This window comes from Ophidiomyces ophidiicola (genome assembly GCF_022830035.1).
Source record: "Ophidiomyces ophidiicola strain CBS 122913 chromosome Unknown scaffold_7, whole genome shotgun sequence".
Classification (NCBI taxonomy): domain Eukaryota; kingdom Fungi; phylum Ascomycota; class Eurotiomycetes; order Onygenales; family Onygenaceae; genus Ophidiomyces; species Ophidiomyces ophidiicola.
Window position 1 is genome coordinate 533,782 of NW_026054647.1, and position 18,757 is coordinate 552,538.

At 48.3% G+C, this 18,757-nt stretch overlaps 6 protein-coding genes across 6 annotated transcripts; 2 read left to right on the forward strand and 4 right to left on the reverse strand.

Moving 5' to 3' along the window:
- Positions 1-1,312: 1,312 nt before the first annotated feature.
- On the reverse strand, positions 1,313-6,058 carry DNF1 (phospholipid transporting ATPase; the record flags this gene model as incomplete). Its single annotated transcript, XM_049251654.1, has 4 exons — positions 1,313-2,222; positions 2,277-2,506; positions 2,560-5,565; positions 5,630-6,058. The coding sequence occupies 4 exons, from the start codon at positions 6,056-6,058 to the stop codon at positions 1,313-1,315; spliced, it is 4,575 nt and encodes a 1,524-aa protein (XP_049109459.1).
- Positions 6,059-8,180: 2,122 nt separating this feature from the next.
- LOZ57_002590 (uncharacterized protein) lies at positions 8,181-10,489 on the forward strand (the record flags this gene model as incomplete). The annotated part of the gene is made up of 7 exons (XM_049251655.1): positions 8,181-9,021; positions 9,074-9,175; positions 9,226-9,278; positions 9,331-9,463; positions 9,514-9,580; positions 9,639-9,792; positions 9,842-10,489. The coding sequence occupies 7 exons, from the start codon at positions 8,181-8,183 to the stop codon at positions 10,487-10,489; spliced, it is 1,998 nt and encodes a 665-aa protein (XP_049109460.1).
- Positions 10,490-10,749: 260 nt separating this feature from the next.
- On the reverse strand, positions 10,750-11,592 carry VMA4 (V-ATPase V1 sector subunit E; the record flags this gene model as incomplete). The annotated part of the gene is made up of 3 exons (XM_049251656.1): positions 10,750-10,900; positions 10,979-11,514; positions 11,560-11,592. The coding sequence occupies 3 exons, from the start codon at positions 11,590-11,592 to the stop codon at positions 10,750-10,752; spliced, it is 720 nt and encodes a 239-aa protein (XP_049109461.1).
- A 743-nt stretch (positions 11,593-12,335) lies between these two features.
- On the forward strand, positions 12,336-14,306 carry LOZ57_002592 (uncharacterized protein; the record flags this gene model as incomplete). The annotated part of the gene is made up of 4 exons (XM_049251657.1): positions 12,336-12,377; positions 12,438-12,575; positions 12,635-12,727; positions 12,786-14,306. The coding sequence occupies 4 exons, from the start codon at positions 12,336-12,338 to the stop codon at positions 14,304-14,306; spliced, it is 1,794 nt and encodes a 597-aa protein (XP_049109462.1).
- Positions 14,307-15,469: 1,163 nt separating this feature from the next.
- Positions 15,470-16,356, reverse strand: MCM1 (transcription factor of the MADS box; the record flags this gene model as incomplete). Its single annotated transcript, XM_049251658.1, has 3 exons — positions 15,470-15,757; positions 15,843-15,977; positions 16,018-16,356. The coding sequence occupies 3 exons, from the start codon at positions 16,354-16,356 to the stop codon at positions 15,470-15,472; spliced, it is 762 nt and encodes a 253-aa protein (XP_049109463.1).
- A 1,071-nt stretch (positions 16,357-17,427) lies between these two features.
- LOZ57_002594 (uncharacterized protein) lies at positions 17,428-18,276 on the reverse strand (the record flags this gene model as incomplete). The annotated part of the gene is made up of 1 exon (XM_049251659.1): positions 17,428-18,276. The coding sequence occupies one exon, from the start codon at positions 18,274-18,276 to the stop codon at positions 17,428-17,430; it is 849 nt and encodes a 282-aa protein (XP_049109464.1).
- Between the last annotated feature and the right edge of the window lie 481 nt (positions 18,277-18,757).

The following is an 18,757-nucleotide window of genomic DNA, read 5'->3' on the forward strand; positions in this document are numbered from 1 at the left end:
GAGAAATAATAGACACTGTAACCATACCCTAATGGCTTTAACAGCTCTGCCATTCTGAGAAGCGCCCCCCAGAAAGCGGGCGTCTTCCCAGAACAACAACAGTGGACGACTCTGAGCGCCCAAGGAGCGATCTTTTAACGGAGCCCCAATCACTGGAAAAGTGGTACCCTATACTCTCCATGAAAACTCCATTATTTCAGAGCAGTGCGGTATTATCTCGAAGCTCACACTCTGGAAGATGGAAGAGGGAAGTGATTTTATACTCTATTATCTGTAAGGAAGCCCAAGCTATCCTGACTATTGGAAATTGGGAGAGTTATAAAGAAACTGTACCACAGAATTTAGATAAGGACAGGTCGGTTTTCTGTCAGGCTTCGATACTGCGACAGTCACAGCCGCGTCGTCCTCCGCTTGATCCAGAAAAAGGCAGAACGCGCTAGTTAACCACTCAATTAGTTAGTTAGTTAGTTAACTAACTACGGAGTAATTTTAGCGCGTCTCCCGGGCACTAGCGACTTCAATGACGAAAGTCTGGATGGCGGCATTATTTTGCAGCGCATACTCCGTCCATGGCAAGCTGGAATTTACAGTAGCTTGATGACCATTCTTTGGGTTCTCATATCAAAGCCCAAGGGCTTAGGTAGCAACTTGTTACATACATACATATCTTAGCATAGATACTCACCAACCTTCTAAAGCGAAGGTGCAGGCAAAACTTCATCCCAACATCAAAACAAGTCTGAGTTCCAGCAATCCCCCAAAAAGCGAAAAAAAAAAAAAAAAGGAAATGTAATGAAAGTGAGCCTGTATAAGGATTTGAAATGGCATTCACTCGAACCTAATCCAGGGCCACTAGAAGTACTCGGGAAATAGCGGGTTTTATACATGACTTTCAACAGGAGGCACCAAAAACAATTAGCAATCAGTATATATATATATACCATGGCAGTATTTGCCCTTCAATTTCAAATGACCTTGGACAAAAGAAAAGCGCGAAACGGAAAAACTTTGTCTGGGGGGTCCAAACAGTAGCAAATAACCGAACAGACGAAACTAGTAACCTGGTGGAACGCCTCTAATGTTTTCATGATAAAGCAGGTAAATGTTTAATAGAAACTTCATGAGAACGAGAAGTAAGGAAATAGCACATATAACTCGTAGAGATCCTGAGGGCGTGTAAGAAGGCTGGATATACAGGGGGTATGGGTTGAAAAGAAAAGGGGAGACGGAAGGCGATGAACGTAATCGCTGCAATCAGAGAATAGCAGTGGGGTGAAAAAAGAAGAACGCGACATTGAACTACGCCTAACTTTTAGTGTTCGGGTATCGGATTGGGTGTTTGGTGACCATATCTGCCGTGCGTCGATTCCATTCGGGCCAACATTGCAGCAGAAGTGAAATCATTGCTGGCTTCAAAGCTAGTCCTTGCACGTTCACCTGAGGGTCGTCCTTGCTCAAATGACTGTCGTACTCGCTCAACAGAATGTCGTGGATGACTTCGGAAGTCAAACGAGTGTCGAGTGCGATCGAGGGACTGCTGCGGCTGATGTCGCATTTCTAAACTCGCGGAATATCCGGTTCCATCGCTACCATTTTGGCTACGAGGGTTATGTGTGTTGGCTGTAGGCGCCACAGATGGGGGATAGATGGGGCGCTCATCCTCGGGGACGCCTTTCTTGCCATTCGTGTCCGTTAGCTTTGGGGGAGCTGCTCCTGAGGCCGACATGGAGCCGGCGGTAGGAGGGACATATGCTTCGAAATTGTCAAGGTGCTTGAAATTGCCAAGCGTTACTTGTTCGCGAATAATGTCCACGTCTCTGGGAGCATATATCTTTTGAAGAGTCTTAACAGTAAACCGCGGAGCCAGGCACATTGTGACTGTGAGCAGTGTCAAGGCCCAAAAGGCAAGGCTACCGAACACCTCGGCACCGGACTTATAAAAAAATCCAGACGCAGGGACTGAGGAGTAAACCCCTGTCCAGAACCAGATCAAAAGAGAGCTAATAACATTTATCAGTACGGTCAACCAATCCCAACGATATGTGTTCAGCAAAATATAGAGATTGCTGGAAACGACGGCACAGCATCCAACAAAAATGCCAATTCGCATCCTGTCACTGATATCCAGCCCATTTTCTGATACATTTTGGGCCGGCGAATAAAGCATATATGTCATGAAAAAACAGACAACCGATTGGTAAAAGCCATCAAGCATGTATAACCTTTTGATACAAGTTAATATTAATTTTCCTTGACAGACAGTTGGGTAATATTACCAGAATTTGCATTGGGTCCATTCCTTGCGCTCAATACCTCTTTTGTATAACTGTGGCACAGCCAATGACACCTTATCATCCACATCTTGGTCCAAGATACCCATTAGAATAACAGGTAACGAGGTAAACGCGAGATTGACCAGGATGATATAAGTGTAGTCAAAAAGGTAAGACCCATCAAAATTGTTGTATATACAATACCAGAATAGGGCAAAGGTCCAAACAAGATTCTAAATAGAAGATAAATCAGTTTAGCAAGGAGCCACGCTATGCGAAATCATACCTTATAGAAGAAATTGGCGATCGTTTCACCTAACCGGCGATAGGACCATCTTCCATGCACGAGCACTAATCTTTGCAAGAATCGAAATTGGCCGATAGCATAATCTGACGACATGACAGCTTGTCGGCCTTCCTCGCCAGCAATTCCAACACCAACGTCTGCTTCTTGAATCATGGCAACATCATTGGCGCCATCGCCAACAGAAAGTGCCATAATATTTAATCCTTCTTTAACAAGCTGCACGACACTAGCTTTCTGAGCTGGGCTGACTCGACAACACAGGACAGACCTGCACTGTTTACATAGCAGGAGGAATTTCTGTTTCAGCTCATCACTCAGCATCAGTTTCAAGGTATCACCGTCAACTATAACGGCATGTGTTGGGTCTGGAGGCTCATGGTTGTCTCGAGCGGCAAGGAGTTCTTCATCAGACCCAGTAAGGCCAAACCCGGACAAGTATCTATCCAGCTCCTTTGACGCCGACACTGGGTCGTTGCCATCAATGTTAAAGATAATCAACTCCATCTCATTAGTTAACAGATTGCATGAAAATCCGATATTAATGGCCGTCTCGACTTTATCTCCCGTTAACACCCAAAGCTTGATACCAGCGGTAGCCAGTAGAGCAATGGTATCTGGTACACCTTCCTGTAACCGGTCTTCAATTGCTGTGCCACCAAGCAATGTAAGTTGTTGCTCAATTGCACTGGAAACCTCTTCAAGCTTGGCATCACGATCAATGAGGGCCGCAGCTGCAAGCTCATGTGTTTTATTCCATGTCTGGTATTCATCTTCACTAAGTACCCGCTCAGCAATACAAAGGGTGCGCAGGCCTTCTCTTGCAAATATTTCAAGATGCTCTGCGGTTGTTTTCCTTAGTTCTTGCTGTTCACCGCGAGCGAGTCGGGAGTAAATTATGCTGTCCGCACCTTTGCAGAACAGCTTAATCGTACCATCAGGCAGTCGAATAATCGCGCTCATCCTTTTCCTGGACGAATTAAACTCTAATGTATTGAGAACAGTATACGACCTGTCCTCGCCCATAACATTCACCTTGATATCGTCCCCTGATCTTCCAAGCACAGTAAAACCACAATCTCGAGCTGTAGCAACTAATGCTGCCTCATCAGGGGACTGAGCTTTGAAATCAATTTGCGGAGGGTCGCCTGGCGTCCGCTCAGTGATAACAGTGTGACACAAAGCGAGAGCCAGCATGAATTCTTCTGTCGCCTTTCGTTGTTCGGAGCTAGATTCGCCAGCGAGATCAGAAACAAAGTCAGGAGAAACAAACGTTAGTTGATCGTCATGAAGATAAGGGTTATCATGGATAGATCGAAGTTGTTGGAGCATCGCAACGCGCGATCTTGCAATTTGGTCTCTAGCTTTTCTGGCAACTTCTTCCACATTAACTCCCTCTCGGCGTTGCATACCAGCCTGTGCTTCTGTGTACGCTTCTCCGTATGATACGCCAGCAATTGTGCATTTTCTGAACTCCATGACATTTTGGGTCAAGGTTCCGGTCTTGTCGGAAAAAATGTACTCGATTTGGCCGAGATCGTCAGAAATGTTCCACGACTTTGGCGTACAGGGATACTGTAGCTTTTCGTAATACATAAAATTGTCGCTGTGGATAAAAATGGCTTGAGCAGTGCGGACGATCTCGAGTGATATGTAAAGTGATATCGGTACAAGGTTCTGGAAGAGGATAATGGCAGCCCAGAAAGTAATGAACCCATCAACAGAAGGAGAGCCACCATAGGAACCAAACTCAAACCAGTCCAGTGAGTTGTCGCCCTGTCCCCAGGTTACGCCTTGTGCGATACCAGAAACAAGGCACATAAAGAATAAGATAACAAAATTGTAAATGACGTTCCAGTTAAGGTCTCTTGCTAACCTGGCACGCTTTCTCGGAGTTTCGCCAGAATTAAGCATAATTTTCGTTTGTAGCCCTGTAAATATAACAACACCAAGAACCCACTCGGTATTTCGAAGGTTACAACCCCGAAGAAGAACATTGTTGATAGTTATGGGTTCAACCATTTCCTCAGGAGTAGCATCCGGGTTTTTGGAGTTTCGTTGCTCCCACTTAATAGCACCGTTATATTGGTAGAGATTCGCATGGGGAGATTCGCTTTCAATGATGAAAGAGGCCTTTTCACAATCCCTCGCATGCTTGACACCACGTCCGCAGTGAAGAGCCTGTCGCACTTTCAAATTCGTTTCTCCATCAAGATTTTTGGTTTCCACGTAGCAAGCGCCATCAGGATCAGACGTTGACAAAATTACCACATCGGCTGGGATTTGCTCCTCGTTGTAAAGACGCACGAAGTCACCCACCTGGACATTCTTCCAGTAATCTCGGGCAAACCTCGCCGTTCCTGGCGTTTGCTTCGACTTGTCGAGGACACTGCCATAGCTTTTAGGAGCAATGGGGACGTCTGCCAAGCCTAGAGCTTCAGGGGCCAGATGCGCTGCGCTGGGTGGCAAAGTTCCATTCGAAGTGGATAAAGGTGGACTTTCATCCACGCGGGTAGTATCATCTGAGCCCCATGCAGTGGACTCAGCCCGTCGTCTGTCGAAAGACGGGGAAGGAATAGGCGTCATTGGTATGGCGCCATTTACGTCCTCAGTGCGATTCGATTGCATGGAAGCTCGTTGAGAGTATGTGGATTGTCGCCTTGACGTTGCGATGGAACTACGCCTGGTCGGCGCATCTTCTTCCTTCTTAGCCGGCTCTCCATGCCGAAGACGTTGAATAAACTTGTATAATTTCTTAACACCTCGAGTTGATGCTTTCTTTATCCGGCGCCACGTAGATATATTGTCCTCCGTGGAGTTTATATTATTCCAATCAACCAACCGATGTATTGGGGAATTATTCAATTCGTTGTCCAAAACTGTCCTGCGCCAATCCTCGATAGCATCTTTGATGGCGGTGATGGTGAGGATAGCGATTAAAGGTACGGCGTTCAACCCCGGATTTGAAGCGCCAAAAATTGGGAAAATCTAAAGCATCACGGGAAGTTAGCGTATTGCTGGATGGGCCTTACCATCAGTTGGGTAAGCTTACACTGAGAATAATGATGAAAAGAAAGTACACATTGGCGATATTATGGAACTGGAACCATAAATTTTTGGGGACAAAACTTAATGGGGTATATTTCGCAGTTCTGATTTTGTTCCTTGCATAGCTAGCATTCAAATTCCCATCCTCGTCCTTATCTTCTGGAGCGATAGGAGTATTGAAATATATCCTCCGCTGGTCAGAGTCATCTGTCGAGGCACTTCCTTCAGGAGATTGCCTGCCCTTAGGCAGACTACTGGCAGTGGACTCGCGTTTTTCCTCCTTCAAACTGAGTCTCTTTTGGAATCTGTCGACGATAGAAATTCGTTTCTTCAGCCCTCCAGAATCTGTATGTCGCTGCGTGGCCCATCGCATTCGTCGGACTGGCTTCGAGATATTCGGTTCGCCGTCCTCCCCAAACTGAACCACCGCCATGACGGGCTAGGTCGATGGGTGTCTCATACGGTTCTAGGAGCGGCGGGGAGCGGGTGGATTTGACATCCAGGGCAGATGCTGAGCTCAGGCGAATCAAATGGGGCGGAATGACGGAGCAAGGCGGCGACGCGACAAGGGCCAAGGCTGGCAGAAACGACAGCAGATCAGAGCAGACGGGCGAAGAAGTGGCACATGCAGGCAAAGTGAGGGCGGGCAGAAATGGCGACGTCGCCTCCGGGCGGGAGATAAGAATCGCAGGAGCGGGCTGTTACAGGCCAGGGTGGTCCGGGGGCAGGTGACGAGGCAGCGTAAGGGTCGGACGGGCGAGATAGACGACGCGGCAACGACCGCAGAACGGCTCAGCAGCCGAGTTCTTCTCGAGAGCCGTGGGTGGGCGATCAAGAGGACAGCGTTAGCGGATCAAACAGGCTGGTGGACGACGCTCAGCTGGAGTTGACACCGCAAAGAGCACTTAATTTACGGCGGAAGAACATTGATCCGGGGCCGGCTGCCCTGCAATTGGGCCGGAAAAGGAAATGTTGTTTCGTCATCCGCAGCGCGAGGCTGAGTCAGCGCACGTACCCGAGTCGACCAGGCAGCCAAATTCCCGATCGGGGCGGCTGCGACGGCGCCGTTGCAGGATTTGGGGCCAGATTGCACGTCGTCGTTGCAGCGTGCCGTGCGTGGCCGTGGGCGGACGGGCGGAGTCGCTGTGCGGAGTCGCGATGGAGCCTTGACCTCATCGCTGCATGGGTCCGGCAGTGCATACACGCAGACATACGCTGCGCGCACCCCGCATGGTTTGGCTCCCGCTGCGCTTACGGCCGATGGCTGGACCTTCGGCGCATCGGATACCCAACACAATTCTGTCCTTTATTCTCCGGCCTAACTATACAGTGCTTCGCGAGGCTTCACCGCCCGTCTCTGGGCGAAGTTGTCCTAGACAGCCCCAGCAGTGCCATTTTCGCCGGCGACTCGGTCATTTGTCATCGGACGGAAGATCGCCTTTACCCCTGCTCCTCTCGTCCCCTCCTCCCAAGTGCATGTGAGCACCTCCTCTCTTCCGTCGTTACATACATATCCTTCGCTCGTGCTAAGCCAGCTAGCCAGGCCTTTCCACGGAACCGTGTCACAGCTACCGAAACTTTTGTTTCGGGTTTGCGAGTAGCCGTGTTTCCGCCCCGTCTGCTAACTACGTAGTTGCGAACTAGCAGCGTGGCTAGACAGGGCTTCCCTCGTGTAACTCTCCGAAAAGCAGCGCCAATAGCCCATGCCCTTCCATTGTCTCCCGTCTTAGGGCTCGCTCGAAGGTAACTCGGTACAGAGTTTTCTGAAGAAACAAAGGACTAGTTCATTGTCCTTTGTTTGTGGCTTGTATCCCAGGCTTTTGTTTTGATATGCAGTCTTGTGCGTTGACTGTACACACCTTTCCGAAGAATTATCTTAAGTTTTTTGTTTGTGAATCAAGGATGGTTTTAAGCTTATAGGAAGTTCATAATCTCGTGCATCTGCAAGTAAGAACTTGTGTGTAGGCTTTGACTCTAGAGCTGACATATGGCTCGGAAACTAGCAAGGGCTTATGGAGTTCCAAGATTCTAGGTACCTTATACATGTTTAGTATACTACTCAGTACACAGCGGCATGCTCCGTATCCGGATGAAATTTATTTTATGAGAACCAGTTCCATATTATCCCATATATCGAGGGGCCTTTGTATGGTGCCGGTATAATACCCTCTGCCTTTTGGGTGGATCTTTCCAGTGCTTGGGCAAATTCATAAAACTGGAGCAGGGGGCATGGGTTGCTGAGGTTCCTACAGCCAACAAGACAGTCAATGGTTATAGCCTATCTGTATTCTTAAAAAGGTAAATATTAAAAACATAGAGCCCATTCCCGCGATAATTCATCACAACTCCGCTTCCACACAACCACCACAAGGCCCCCGCCAAGCCGGCATCCGGATGTTAACTAGATGACTAAAGCAGCACTGCACGGTGCACAAATGCTTGGCAGTTTGCTAATTGATCATGTGATTTCGCGATCGGCCTTGACGCGGCCCGGGACGACCATCGCGATCAAAGCTGATACTGGCACTTCAGAATCGTGAAGCTTTCTTCTGACAATGGCAAGGAAACCGGATATTTCCAGCTACTTCTCAGCAGTCAAAGGCGTTGAGACCCCTGCCAAGGACGATCCATCCCAGAGCGCCCCATCCTCACCCCTCTCCTCATGTCCATCAAACCTTTCCTCACAGGACTTTTTATCGCCCAAGACGACCAGAACTTCGAAAAGACCCCCGAGCCCGCTAAAATTTAACTTCCAAAGCAGGCTATTACCGTTAGACGATGAATCTATCAACCAGGACTCAAAACCTAATATTTCCTCACAACATATGTCGTCATTCGGAACTAGCTTAGGAAGCTCACAGCGGGTCGTCAAGGATGGCCAAGTCATTGTGACAGGCTCAGATGGGGAAGACACCGATTCTGTTTGTTCAGTTGGATCTCTTGATGACATGCTAGACAACTTCCTTCGTCGTGACCCACCAACTCTTCCCCCGCAGACAAACAATACTCGCAAGCGCAAATTACTGACATCTCCAAAGTACCACTTTTCTTTGGAAAGTTTAGTGGCGGATACCCTTAACGATAGGAAAACAGAAGCAAAAATTTCTGAGCTAAAAATGAAGCTTCAAAGTCCAGTCAGCAATCGTGACAGATCCAATCCCAACCGAACTCCAAAACAAAGGAGCAGAATGTTTCGTGAAGACATCCTAGCCTCAGCCATTGGCGAAGAATCCAACACGGATACACTGCAGAAGCTAAAAAATGCTGTTTATAGAACGGAGGCGTTTGATCAAGAAAAGAGCTGGAGCTTTTTTTCTGAGAAGATATCGCCAACTACCCCTCCTAGATTTCCCGAGAAGTCAGTTTCTCCTGGGTCTTGGGAGGCGGCTCTGAAAGGTCAGCTCATAGCAATTATATTAGACCTACAGGTTTTTAACCTATGCTACAGTGCCTATTTCTCGCGATAGAGCTATGCTCTCCGGCTTAGTAGGGGAGTCCTTGTCCAACAGTGTTCTTCCTGATGAAGTTCTCCTTTGGATACTCCAATCGTGTATGCCTCTCCGGCACTATTGGAATGAATTTTCGTTAATTGATTATCAGGCACATCAGAACCTCGAGACGATATCCGATTTTCTTTTTGCAGCGCCCTCAAGGTACGCAAGATTATGCATCGCACTTCTATTTGCCATATTCTAATTTAGTTAGATTGCGCCAGCAAACCGAATAGCGCAACTTTTCCATCCTGCTAGCATTGATCGAATATTTGGCGACCTAGGCGCACGTCAGGAGGCTCTTGCAACCGAAGACATTGTGGTTCCGACGTTCCTTCGATCAAAATGTGAGCTATTCTTGGTTTTCTCTCTGTAGTACCATTATTAATTGATGTAGGTCTGAGTGCGGGCGAGTGTAAATATATTCTCTCGGTTTTAGATCTCATCAGCTGCCTGTCTCCAAAGTACGCCCATCCATTTAATGTTGTGATGATCCCAGTACTAAAAGCCGGCCACATATAGATTAGATTCGGAAGCTCGAAATCACACTCTAAGGGTTCTTCTCCGTCTGACTCTAGATGAATCCTTTATGCTTGACTCTCTTTCGTCAATAGCGACTCATCGGGCGATAACGTCTCTCTTTGGGGACACAGACATTTTCGTCACAGATATTGATGTAAGGACTCTTTAAATGCCACATGTTACTTTGCTAATTATCAATAAAGCTTTATGAACTATCTCTGCACCTTTTCAAAACAATTCGGGATGTTGCGCTCCAAAGTCAGGTACTAAAACATATTCGCCATCCTGCTCCCCAAATCGCTGTGTTTAGGTGCCGGCTGGCCGCTGCATTCTTTTTCGATGACGAAACGCTCCTGACAAAGCCGATGGAACTTGTGTTTGATTTAACCCGCATGACTTCTCAACTGCGTGATAATCGCTTCAAGACCAACCGCCCAAGTTCTACGGGATGGCAACCTTTTGATTACTGGGAGCTTACTTCTTTAATTTCTATTTTAGATGTTGCTATCGACTCGGGCACAGGCGAAAGGACGTTCCCCGACAAACAAAGCGAAGCAGAATTCAATAGGAAGGTGGATAAACTCGCTGGGCAGATTAAAATAATATTCTCTGCGATACAAGACACGGGGGCTTCCCATCTTAAACGGTCAGAAGCAAAGGAATTTTTGCAGGCTCTATATTACAGACTGATATATGCCGTTCGAACCAAGCCACAGCCAAAGGTTTCCTGGTTTCTGTCTCCTAAGGGAAAGAACGAGATATGGAGCGGAATCCACAAAAGTGAGAATTTGATGGAAAAGTTTTTAAACCAGGGGAGAAATAACGGCTCCAATAAAGAGGGTTTAAAATAACTTGATCACAGACCGTCCTTGTGCATATACCCCATCTATATTATTTAATGACAACTGCCTTTATTTTCGAAACTTGACTGGTTGCTACTACACAATAGATGCAGTATCATGATCTAATCATGTTCAATACTTGAATATTGTCCTGTACAGAATACTCGGAATTACAGTATTTCGCTCTAGAAATTGGTAACCAGTGAAAGTGCCGCATTAGCTAATAAAGAGTACATTCCAAAAAATAATTGCCGTGCTTGAATCAAACCTCAGTCATAGAATTTGCGGTTCTCATTTTTCCCGAAAAGCAACTCTCGTACAACCGGAAGAGAGTCTGTTTCAAGTAATCTCAGTCGTTCCTCAAACGTATTGTTGATTTCAATTTTGCCGCCGCCACCGATTATGATGACACCTCCGGCACTGGGAAAGTATCCGAATTAGAATACACCTTCTATCCCAAAAATAATATATGGAAAATAAAAAAAAAATAGAACTTACGATTCTTCAGGGAGAGGATCAGTTTCGATAATGTTGACCGAGACTTCTCTTCCAACCTTGTCTTTGAATTCCCGCCCGGCCTCCTCACCAGCTTTTTTGACAGCATCGTAGTCCTTCTTTCGTGATCTCACCTGGATCTTTTGCTCATTCAGCGCATACATGCCCTCAAGAATCAACCCCTTCAAAATTTCTCCAATTTGCTTTCTTTCCTTCCCCTTGGAGTTTCCCTTTCCTCCATCTACACCACCACTCAAGCTTTCCCTCGCCCTCTCAAACAATTCGTCTAGTACGGCTTGCTTAGCAGACAGTACTCGCAAACGGCTCTTATTTGCTAGCGTCGAGCGTGTAATCTGCTGGGACATGGCGGCTTGCTTGAACTTCTTCTCATAGAGAGTATCGATGGCAGCTGTCTCTTGGCGAACGAGCTTGGATTTTTCAATAGCAAACTCTTCGTCGGCCTTGATTCGGATTTCTCGAGCTTTTTCTAGGGCTTCTTGTTTAATGAACGCGGTCATTTTGCGGAGCTCGCCCGCGACCTGGAAGTGGTTAGCTAGATAATTATGAATAACTACTCAACATACCTGATCGTCGGAGAGTGCATGGCTTTGCGACATATTAAGGAAAGCTCTGTGTATCACAATTGAATGCAAGGCTTGACGGCAGCGTCAAGTGGTGTGAGGTTGGGAGGATGACGACGAGGAGCACGGGGTCGGAGGATGAAAGCCACCTATGCAGCAGAAAAAGGGTTGCACAGTAGGAAATCGCTTTCTTTACGGAAGCCTGCACCAGCTATACAAGAAGAGCGAGTGTCAGATGATAGCTATGGCGGTAAATTGAAGGGATGGTAGGCATCCAGGCAGGTCTGTTATCGCGCTTCTTGGCGTGCTGCTTATGTCATGGGATCTGATAAGATCTGATAGTGCCGTTCTCGCATATAGAAAAAAGGGCAGCACTCCGAGAACGTCGATAGATATTAATAATATTTAGATTCGAGTAAGATGTGCAAGCCAGACCTCCAGTCTGCTGCTTCGAGCGTAAAAAGAAACTATGTTGTTAGGGGCTTGTGCTGCTGGCCTCGAAAGAACGCGTCTGAAACGCTGATGTCAGTCTGCACCAACATGTGGGAACGGGACGATCCAAACCAACACACCTGACAGCCAGAGTCGGAAGTCACACCATCCCCGCGACATACCGTCAACAATGATATGTGCTGTCCGTAGCTGCTCACTAGCTGGCACACTTCTCTCGATATTTATGTTTTCTGGGCTCAATATGGTGGCCATGTCCATTTTTTCTCGCTGAGGGCTTTTCCGCAGGGCCGTATTCTGGAAGCACCTCATGCATGAAGACACCCGAAATGGGCCAGCTCGGTGATATATCGCCTCAGGGGAGTATCGCTGTACGTATGGGCCATGCAGAGATTTTTTAATAAGCTGTACTGACTCTTGAGTCCTTGCAGATTGGTGTTTTGGTCGGATTGGTGTCAACCAGCCTCCAAGCTATCGGGCTAACCCTTCAACGAAAATCGCATATACTTGAGGATGAGAAATACCCTTACGACATTAGAAGGCCGCCATATAGACGAAGAAGATGGCAGGTATAGCTCTAACCGACCCCCCACCGGCCGGCTGCGACGGGACGCTGATGAGGGCATAGCTTGGCATGTTTATGTTTGTCCTTTCGAATATCGTCGGTAGCACAATTCAGATTACCACCCTACCACTACCGGTACTTTCGACTTTACAGGCAGTATGTTATAGGCCCTTATCTTCTATACCTGTGTTGGGATGGAAACTTATAAAGATAGTCCGGTCTGGTGTTCAACACGATCTTTGCAACGCTGATTCTTGGAGAGCCTTTCACCCGTTACTCTTTCGGCGGTACTATTCTCGTTTGTATCGGCGCGATTTTGATCGCCATTTTTGGGGCCATCGGTGAGCCCGCGCATACCTTAGATCAGCTTCTTAAGCTTTTAGGACGATCGGCTTTTCTCCAATGGATCGCAGGAACGGCGGTAATAATTGTGATTACACTTTTGGGTGCTCATATGTTGAAAGGTCCTTCGGTTTCTGGCTGGTCTGGTAGCTGGGGCCATTCGAATTCTAAAACACACGGGTCGCATCACCACCACTACCACAGCCCGCGGTTAAAAACGCTCAGAGGTGTTTTGTATGGCGCAGTTAGCGGTATACTTTCTGCACACTCGCTGCTTGTAGCGAAAACCGCCGTTGAATTGCTTGTTCGCACCATTCTTGATCGCGTCAACCAATTTAACCGATGGCAATCTTGGGTCATTCTACTAGGTTTGGTGGCCATCGCTCTCACCCAACTATATTACATGCATCGTGGCCTCAAGCTATGCAGCACGAGTATTCTTTATCCATTTGTGTTTTGCATTTATAACATTATTGCGATTTTGGATGGTCTGATTTATTTCCGGCAAACGTCGCGCTTGTCAGGACTACATGCTGGACTTATTGCTTTGGGGACTGTTATTTTGCTTTCTGGCGTTCTTTGTCTATCATGGAGACTGGAAGAACCCATGAGCCCTGCAGAAACAGGGGCAGCGCCTGCACCTAGTGCCTTGACCCCGGGACTTGGACTTTTGGAAGAACGGGCTCCGTCACCGACTTACTCGGGCCTTATTTGCCCGTCTGATGAAGAATCATACCCTGCAGAACGGCAACCGCTGCTATTGCAAACACCTAGCCAACAACGGACCCCATCTCGCCGTTACACCACAGCTCTACCCCCGTCATCGCAGGAGCGGCACAGCATGGGCCTAGCCAACGAAACAGCTCAAATCTGGGCCGACCTGTACGACGAAAGCAGCACCGGCAACGATAGCAATGCTATGGCCCCAAAATCCCCCAGCCAATGCCCTGCATCCCCTTCCACACTCCACCGCCAAGATCAAAGACAGCGAAGCACGAGCGGCACCATCCCATTCACAGCCAGACACCCCAACACCGCCCCCACATCCCCAGCATCTCTTTTTCCCGAGCGACGGAGGTCCATAAGATGGCAAGGCGTGTTGAGAAATAACACCAGCAGCAATAGCCGTCGCCTGCGCTGCGACGCCGGTTCTGGGTGGCGCCGTGCGTCGACACCCGTTGTGGGAAGAGGTGTTCGGGAGCCGATTTTTGCACTTCAGGTAGATGTGGGGGCTGGTGCGAATGCCGATGTTGCAGATGGGACTGCCCCCGGCAGGCCAAGTCGGGCTAGGGAACCCGAGGATGGTGTAAGTGTAGGGGAGCAGGACGACGACGATGAACAACGAACAGGGGCTCAAGGCACGTGGCTTAGTCGGCTCTTTCATACTCGTTGAATTTTAGAACTTCCCATTATAATAACATAGTTAACTATTGGCAAATTTAATGATATTCGTTCCAACATGGCTTACTAGACCGTTCCATCACAGAAAATCCAAGCCTACATCTCCAAAGCCCTAATTGAGAGTAGCGATTATAAATTTCAGTGAATAAAATATAACTTTAAATTCCATATGTCGTCAACTAGTATACGATAACAGGATGAGAAGTTCGAGTTTAAACCAGCAGGGAATGGAATTGAACAAGTGCACTCCCTATCCACCCAAACGTTTATCTTATCTGCTAATTCCTGGCGGATGGTAAAAAGGATCAATGAGTAAAAGAGGCAAGGGCCATATAAACACATAAGAGAAACAGAATAACAGCAACTATCGGAGAAAAAATGCATAACGCCACCCCATTTCGTTCCGGATTGAAAAAAATCCCCATATGCCAGGGTAAACACGGATATAACATAAAAAAGTAACAATGTGATATGTTAGTGAGCCTTTCTGCGCACAGCAGCAAGGGCCGGAGAGCGAAAAGGAAACGCTTATCCAGCTCAACCGAAATCTTCGAGGCTAATCAGGAGCAGATGTGCTCACATAGTATAGTTAAGAGTGACCAGGAGGGAGTGGGTAGATTTTCGGGCGCCTGGTCAATGTGATGAAGAGTTGTAATTAACGACACGCGTATGAGCACGTCGCAGATCGTAGGAAAATGGAAAACATGAACCCGCCACGGATACACCAGTAACACCTAAATCTCCGAAGGTCTAAACACCCGCAAAATGAAAGCCAGAGCAACAGTACTCGGAAAAGGCGAAGTGTTTTTTTGTGTTTTTGTCCTTCAATATTCTGCAAGAGGCCAGTTAGTGCCAGTGGTGGTAGGGTGGGAGTTCGAAGCGAGTAGCGAAAGAGTGTTTTAGACGAAACAGGGTATACAGAAGAATGTGTGGCTGGTGGATAAATCCTTAAACCAAGATGGAGGATAGTATAGAGCACCACAGTTCCAGGCACATCAGATATACAGGAAGAGGGATGTGTACAAAAGCGAAGGGACATGTTAGGAGCAAGGTATCGGCAACCGCATTAAAATAACATGGGTAAGGGATACGGCGGTACATGGTTGCTTAATAAGAGGGCCTTTGAGAAAAAGATAGGGAACGCGACAAGGCAGATCAAGCTGTGGGTTGGTGCTGTTGAGGTATACGACCACCAACTGGCATTCCTGGATACTGACCTCCAGCCTGTGCTTGCTGCTGTTGCTGTTGGAGATTTTGATAGTATGCCATCTGTTGCTGCTGGTCGGCTGTCATGTAGCCCGGATGCATTGGGCCGCCTCGGGGCATCTGGGCTTGTTGGGCACCTACAGCAGCATGGGCAACGTCGTCGGCGGATTCTGGGGCGACTTCCGGGGCGTCTACGCCGTTCTCGGCGCTCGTGGGTTCGGGGGCGTTTAAACAAGACTAGAGCAAGGGGCAGTTAGGACATGTTCTCAAGTATTACTTTACTGGTATGCTTGGGATGAAGAGATAGAAAATGGAAGCTTACTTGTATCAAATTCTTGCCCTCTGCCTTTGTAACAAGAGGTTGCAGCTTGGGAGTTGTGAAAGTATATACAAGACCGGTCTCGGACACGACAAGCAAGAGTACTTGAGTACCAGTGAGGACCGACAATTCGTAGGCCTAGCATACATTAGCAATTGTAGCAAAGAATCAAATAAACATGAAGCGGGGGATAGTGGCATTGTATCGGGGAGAACTCGGAGGAGGAAGGGGAGCCAGCAATTGCTGCGTCGGCAGTGGAGTCGGAACCCACCTTCTTCATGATTCCGGCCTTGCGCTTGGAGAAAGTGATGTGACGGCGAGACTTATCCTGAATGAACTTGATCTCAATCTTGCGACGCTCACGACCAGGCTTGTCTTCATCGTCGTCGTCGTCCTCCGCGGTGCTCAAGCGAGGGCGCTTGGTGCCGCGGCTCTCTACCACGCCATTGCCACCAGGGACGAGCTCGTCCTGAGCGGGCGAAGGGTTTTCGTCAGCGACAGCAGTGATATCGGCCATAGCTGGTAACAATAGCGACGCTGGGGAGTCGAGGGTTCGGGGTGGTCGAGCTGAGATACCCAAAGAGGTATGATGTTTGTGAGGATCAAGAGGCGGCCGAATCGAGTAACGCGCTGGCAGGTTGGGGGGGGATGACAGGTTTGGGTAAGGTCGCGATGGGGGGGAAGAGGAAGAGAAAAGGGAAAAGTGAGTTCAAGCCTGAAGGGGGAAGACGCGGAAAAATATGACCGCACGGTTACGCCGGATCAACGCGCGGGCCGGTCTTTCTGCGCATGCTGCACGCCCACCCAACATTACAATACCGCCGCCTCGTATTTGCTTTCTGGTGGGGCCTTCCTTCCCTGCTGCGCCACCTACCATTGGCCCCCGACCGCGATCGGCCGTCGGGCTGACTCGTACTAGCTCCGTACTGTCAGCTGTGTTTTTGCCACTGGTAATTGGCTGGCCCCCCACGCGCCGCGTAACACCTCGGTCAGCCGCTGACTCAGCCGCCCCGGCCTGCCTCGCTGGCCAAGCCTGCTTCCGCCTCTGCATCGGCCATCATGCTCTGTATATACACGCCCGTCGGCCCTTTTGGCCAATTCAGCACTTGCACCGGGGTTGCGCCTTCATGGCCCCGTCCGAATGAGGACCATAGCCCCGGGAGCCCTTTTCAACTGCGTGTTTCTACCCGTCACAAGGCCCAGACGCATCCGTCCGCTGGTCTCCCACGGCCTTGTGGCGCCAGGGTGCAAAGGCACCGCATCGGCGAAACTGTTCAGTTTGAGCCCAAAAATACACCCAACGGCCATTGCTTTTTCCCGTCACCAAGACCCTTCGGCCGGAGTACGGGGTACACGCTTTGTTCTCGTCGCGCGTTTTCTTACCTCTTGCATTTGCCGTCTCGAAAGCGGCACTTTTGAAACCCTCCCCCCAAAGACAACGAACAGGATAAAACACACGGATGCCTTTGCCTATTTTATCGCCATCGTCTCGACTCCCTGCAGTACCTACATACAAGCTCAAGGCACTGAATCCGTCAGCCTCGCTACCTTGTCACGGTGTTTTGAAAACGCCCCTCTGCCGCTCCTCCTATCCTGTGTTCGTCTTGAGAAATGCAACTATCTTGTCAAAACCCTGTGGCGCTTTGATCCAATGCCCTTCGTTTTCAGCCCCTGAGAATTCTTTCAATTCAGCCTCCATGCCGATCCCCTCGAGAAGTCGACACGCCTGCCGTCCCAAAGAAATATCCACCATTGCATCATCAATCCCGTGGATCAACAGTATAGGCGTGGACAGGAGAGCATCGACCTCATCCGTATTCTGCTCGAACTGCTCGCAACCCATCACTTCAACTAGAGTGGCTGGTATGTTAACACACTTTCCTCTGTCATCGAACCCGTGTTGCGACCTATACTTCTGGGTCGCTTCCTCGATGTGCTGCGTGAATGGCATCCATCCGCAAAATCCTACAAATCCCCCCAGTCTACTTTTAACCCGTACTGGAGAGCAAAGTAGTGTCCACAATGCCGTAGCCATACCCTGGCTTATTCCACCAAACACAATGTTCTCTGATTTTCCATCTAGCAGGTTTATTTCCTGCTCGAGCACATCCAGCACATGAAAGCATGATTCCCTGAGACCCTGAAGCTGAAGATCCTGTCGGTCGTCGGGTTCTGTCAGTGAGTAGATGTCAAACCAAGATGATAAATCTTCCTGGAAAATGGTACTCCATCTCTCGCCGGATGATGGAAATACCCATTTCCAGCTAGGAAAATGCGACTCTAGATTTTTCCCCATCGACGTCTCCGAGGAGAAAATATCCTCAGCAAATTCTGGACCGTTACTTCCTCGGCCGTGCAATAAAATCGCTGTGTGCGTGTGCGTAGTTTGCGGCTCAACAATATGCAGTCCCGGAAATTTTCGCTCGGCAGCGCTCATTTTTGCTCTGGTATTCAGTATTGTCTCTACTCAAGAGATAAGTTGCCCTAGTGGCTATCTTCCAACTATCTTCAAGAGTGTTTCGGGGCGAGATAGAACATTCAGCCTGCTACGCAGAAAAAGGTGGGGTTTTATAGGTAACTACAAGGTTGTTCTGCACACTCTTCGGGCTCACATAAATCCGCTGTGGCACTCCGTACGTATGGAGATTGATGCCCTAAAGCAGCAAAGCAGCCAGAATGTGTTAAAAAACCGAAGATGAACGCACATTCATGTTACCTTGCTAACTTTTTAACTATGTAGTCATGGAGTAACTATCATAGTCTTGGTGTCTATGCTTACTATTAGTCTAGGTCACACTTTAACTGTAGGAATTGGAGCGTTTAATTGTTATGATGCTACCACAACTGCGCCCTACCCAAACAAATAAGGACATAGACCGCCCTCGAAGTGCTTCGTGGCCTACTTACTTGCATTGCTT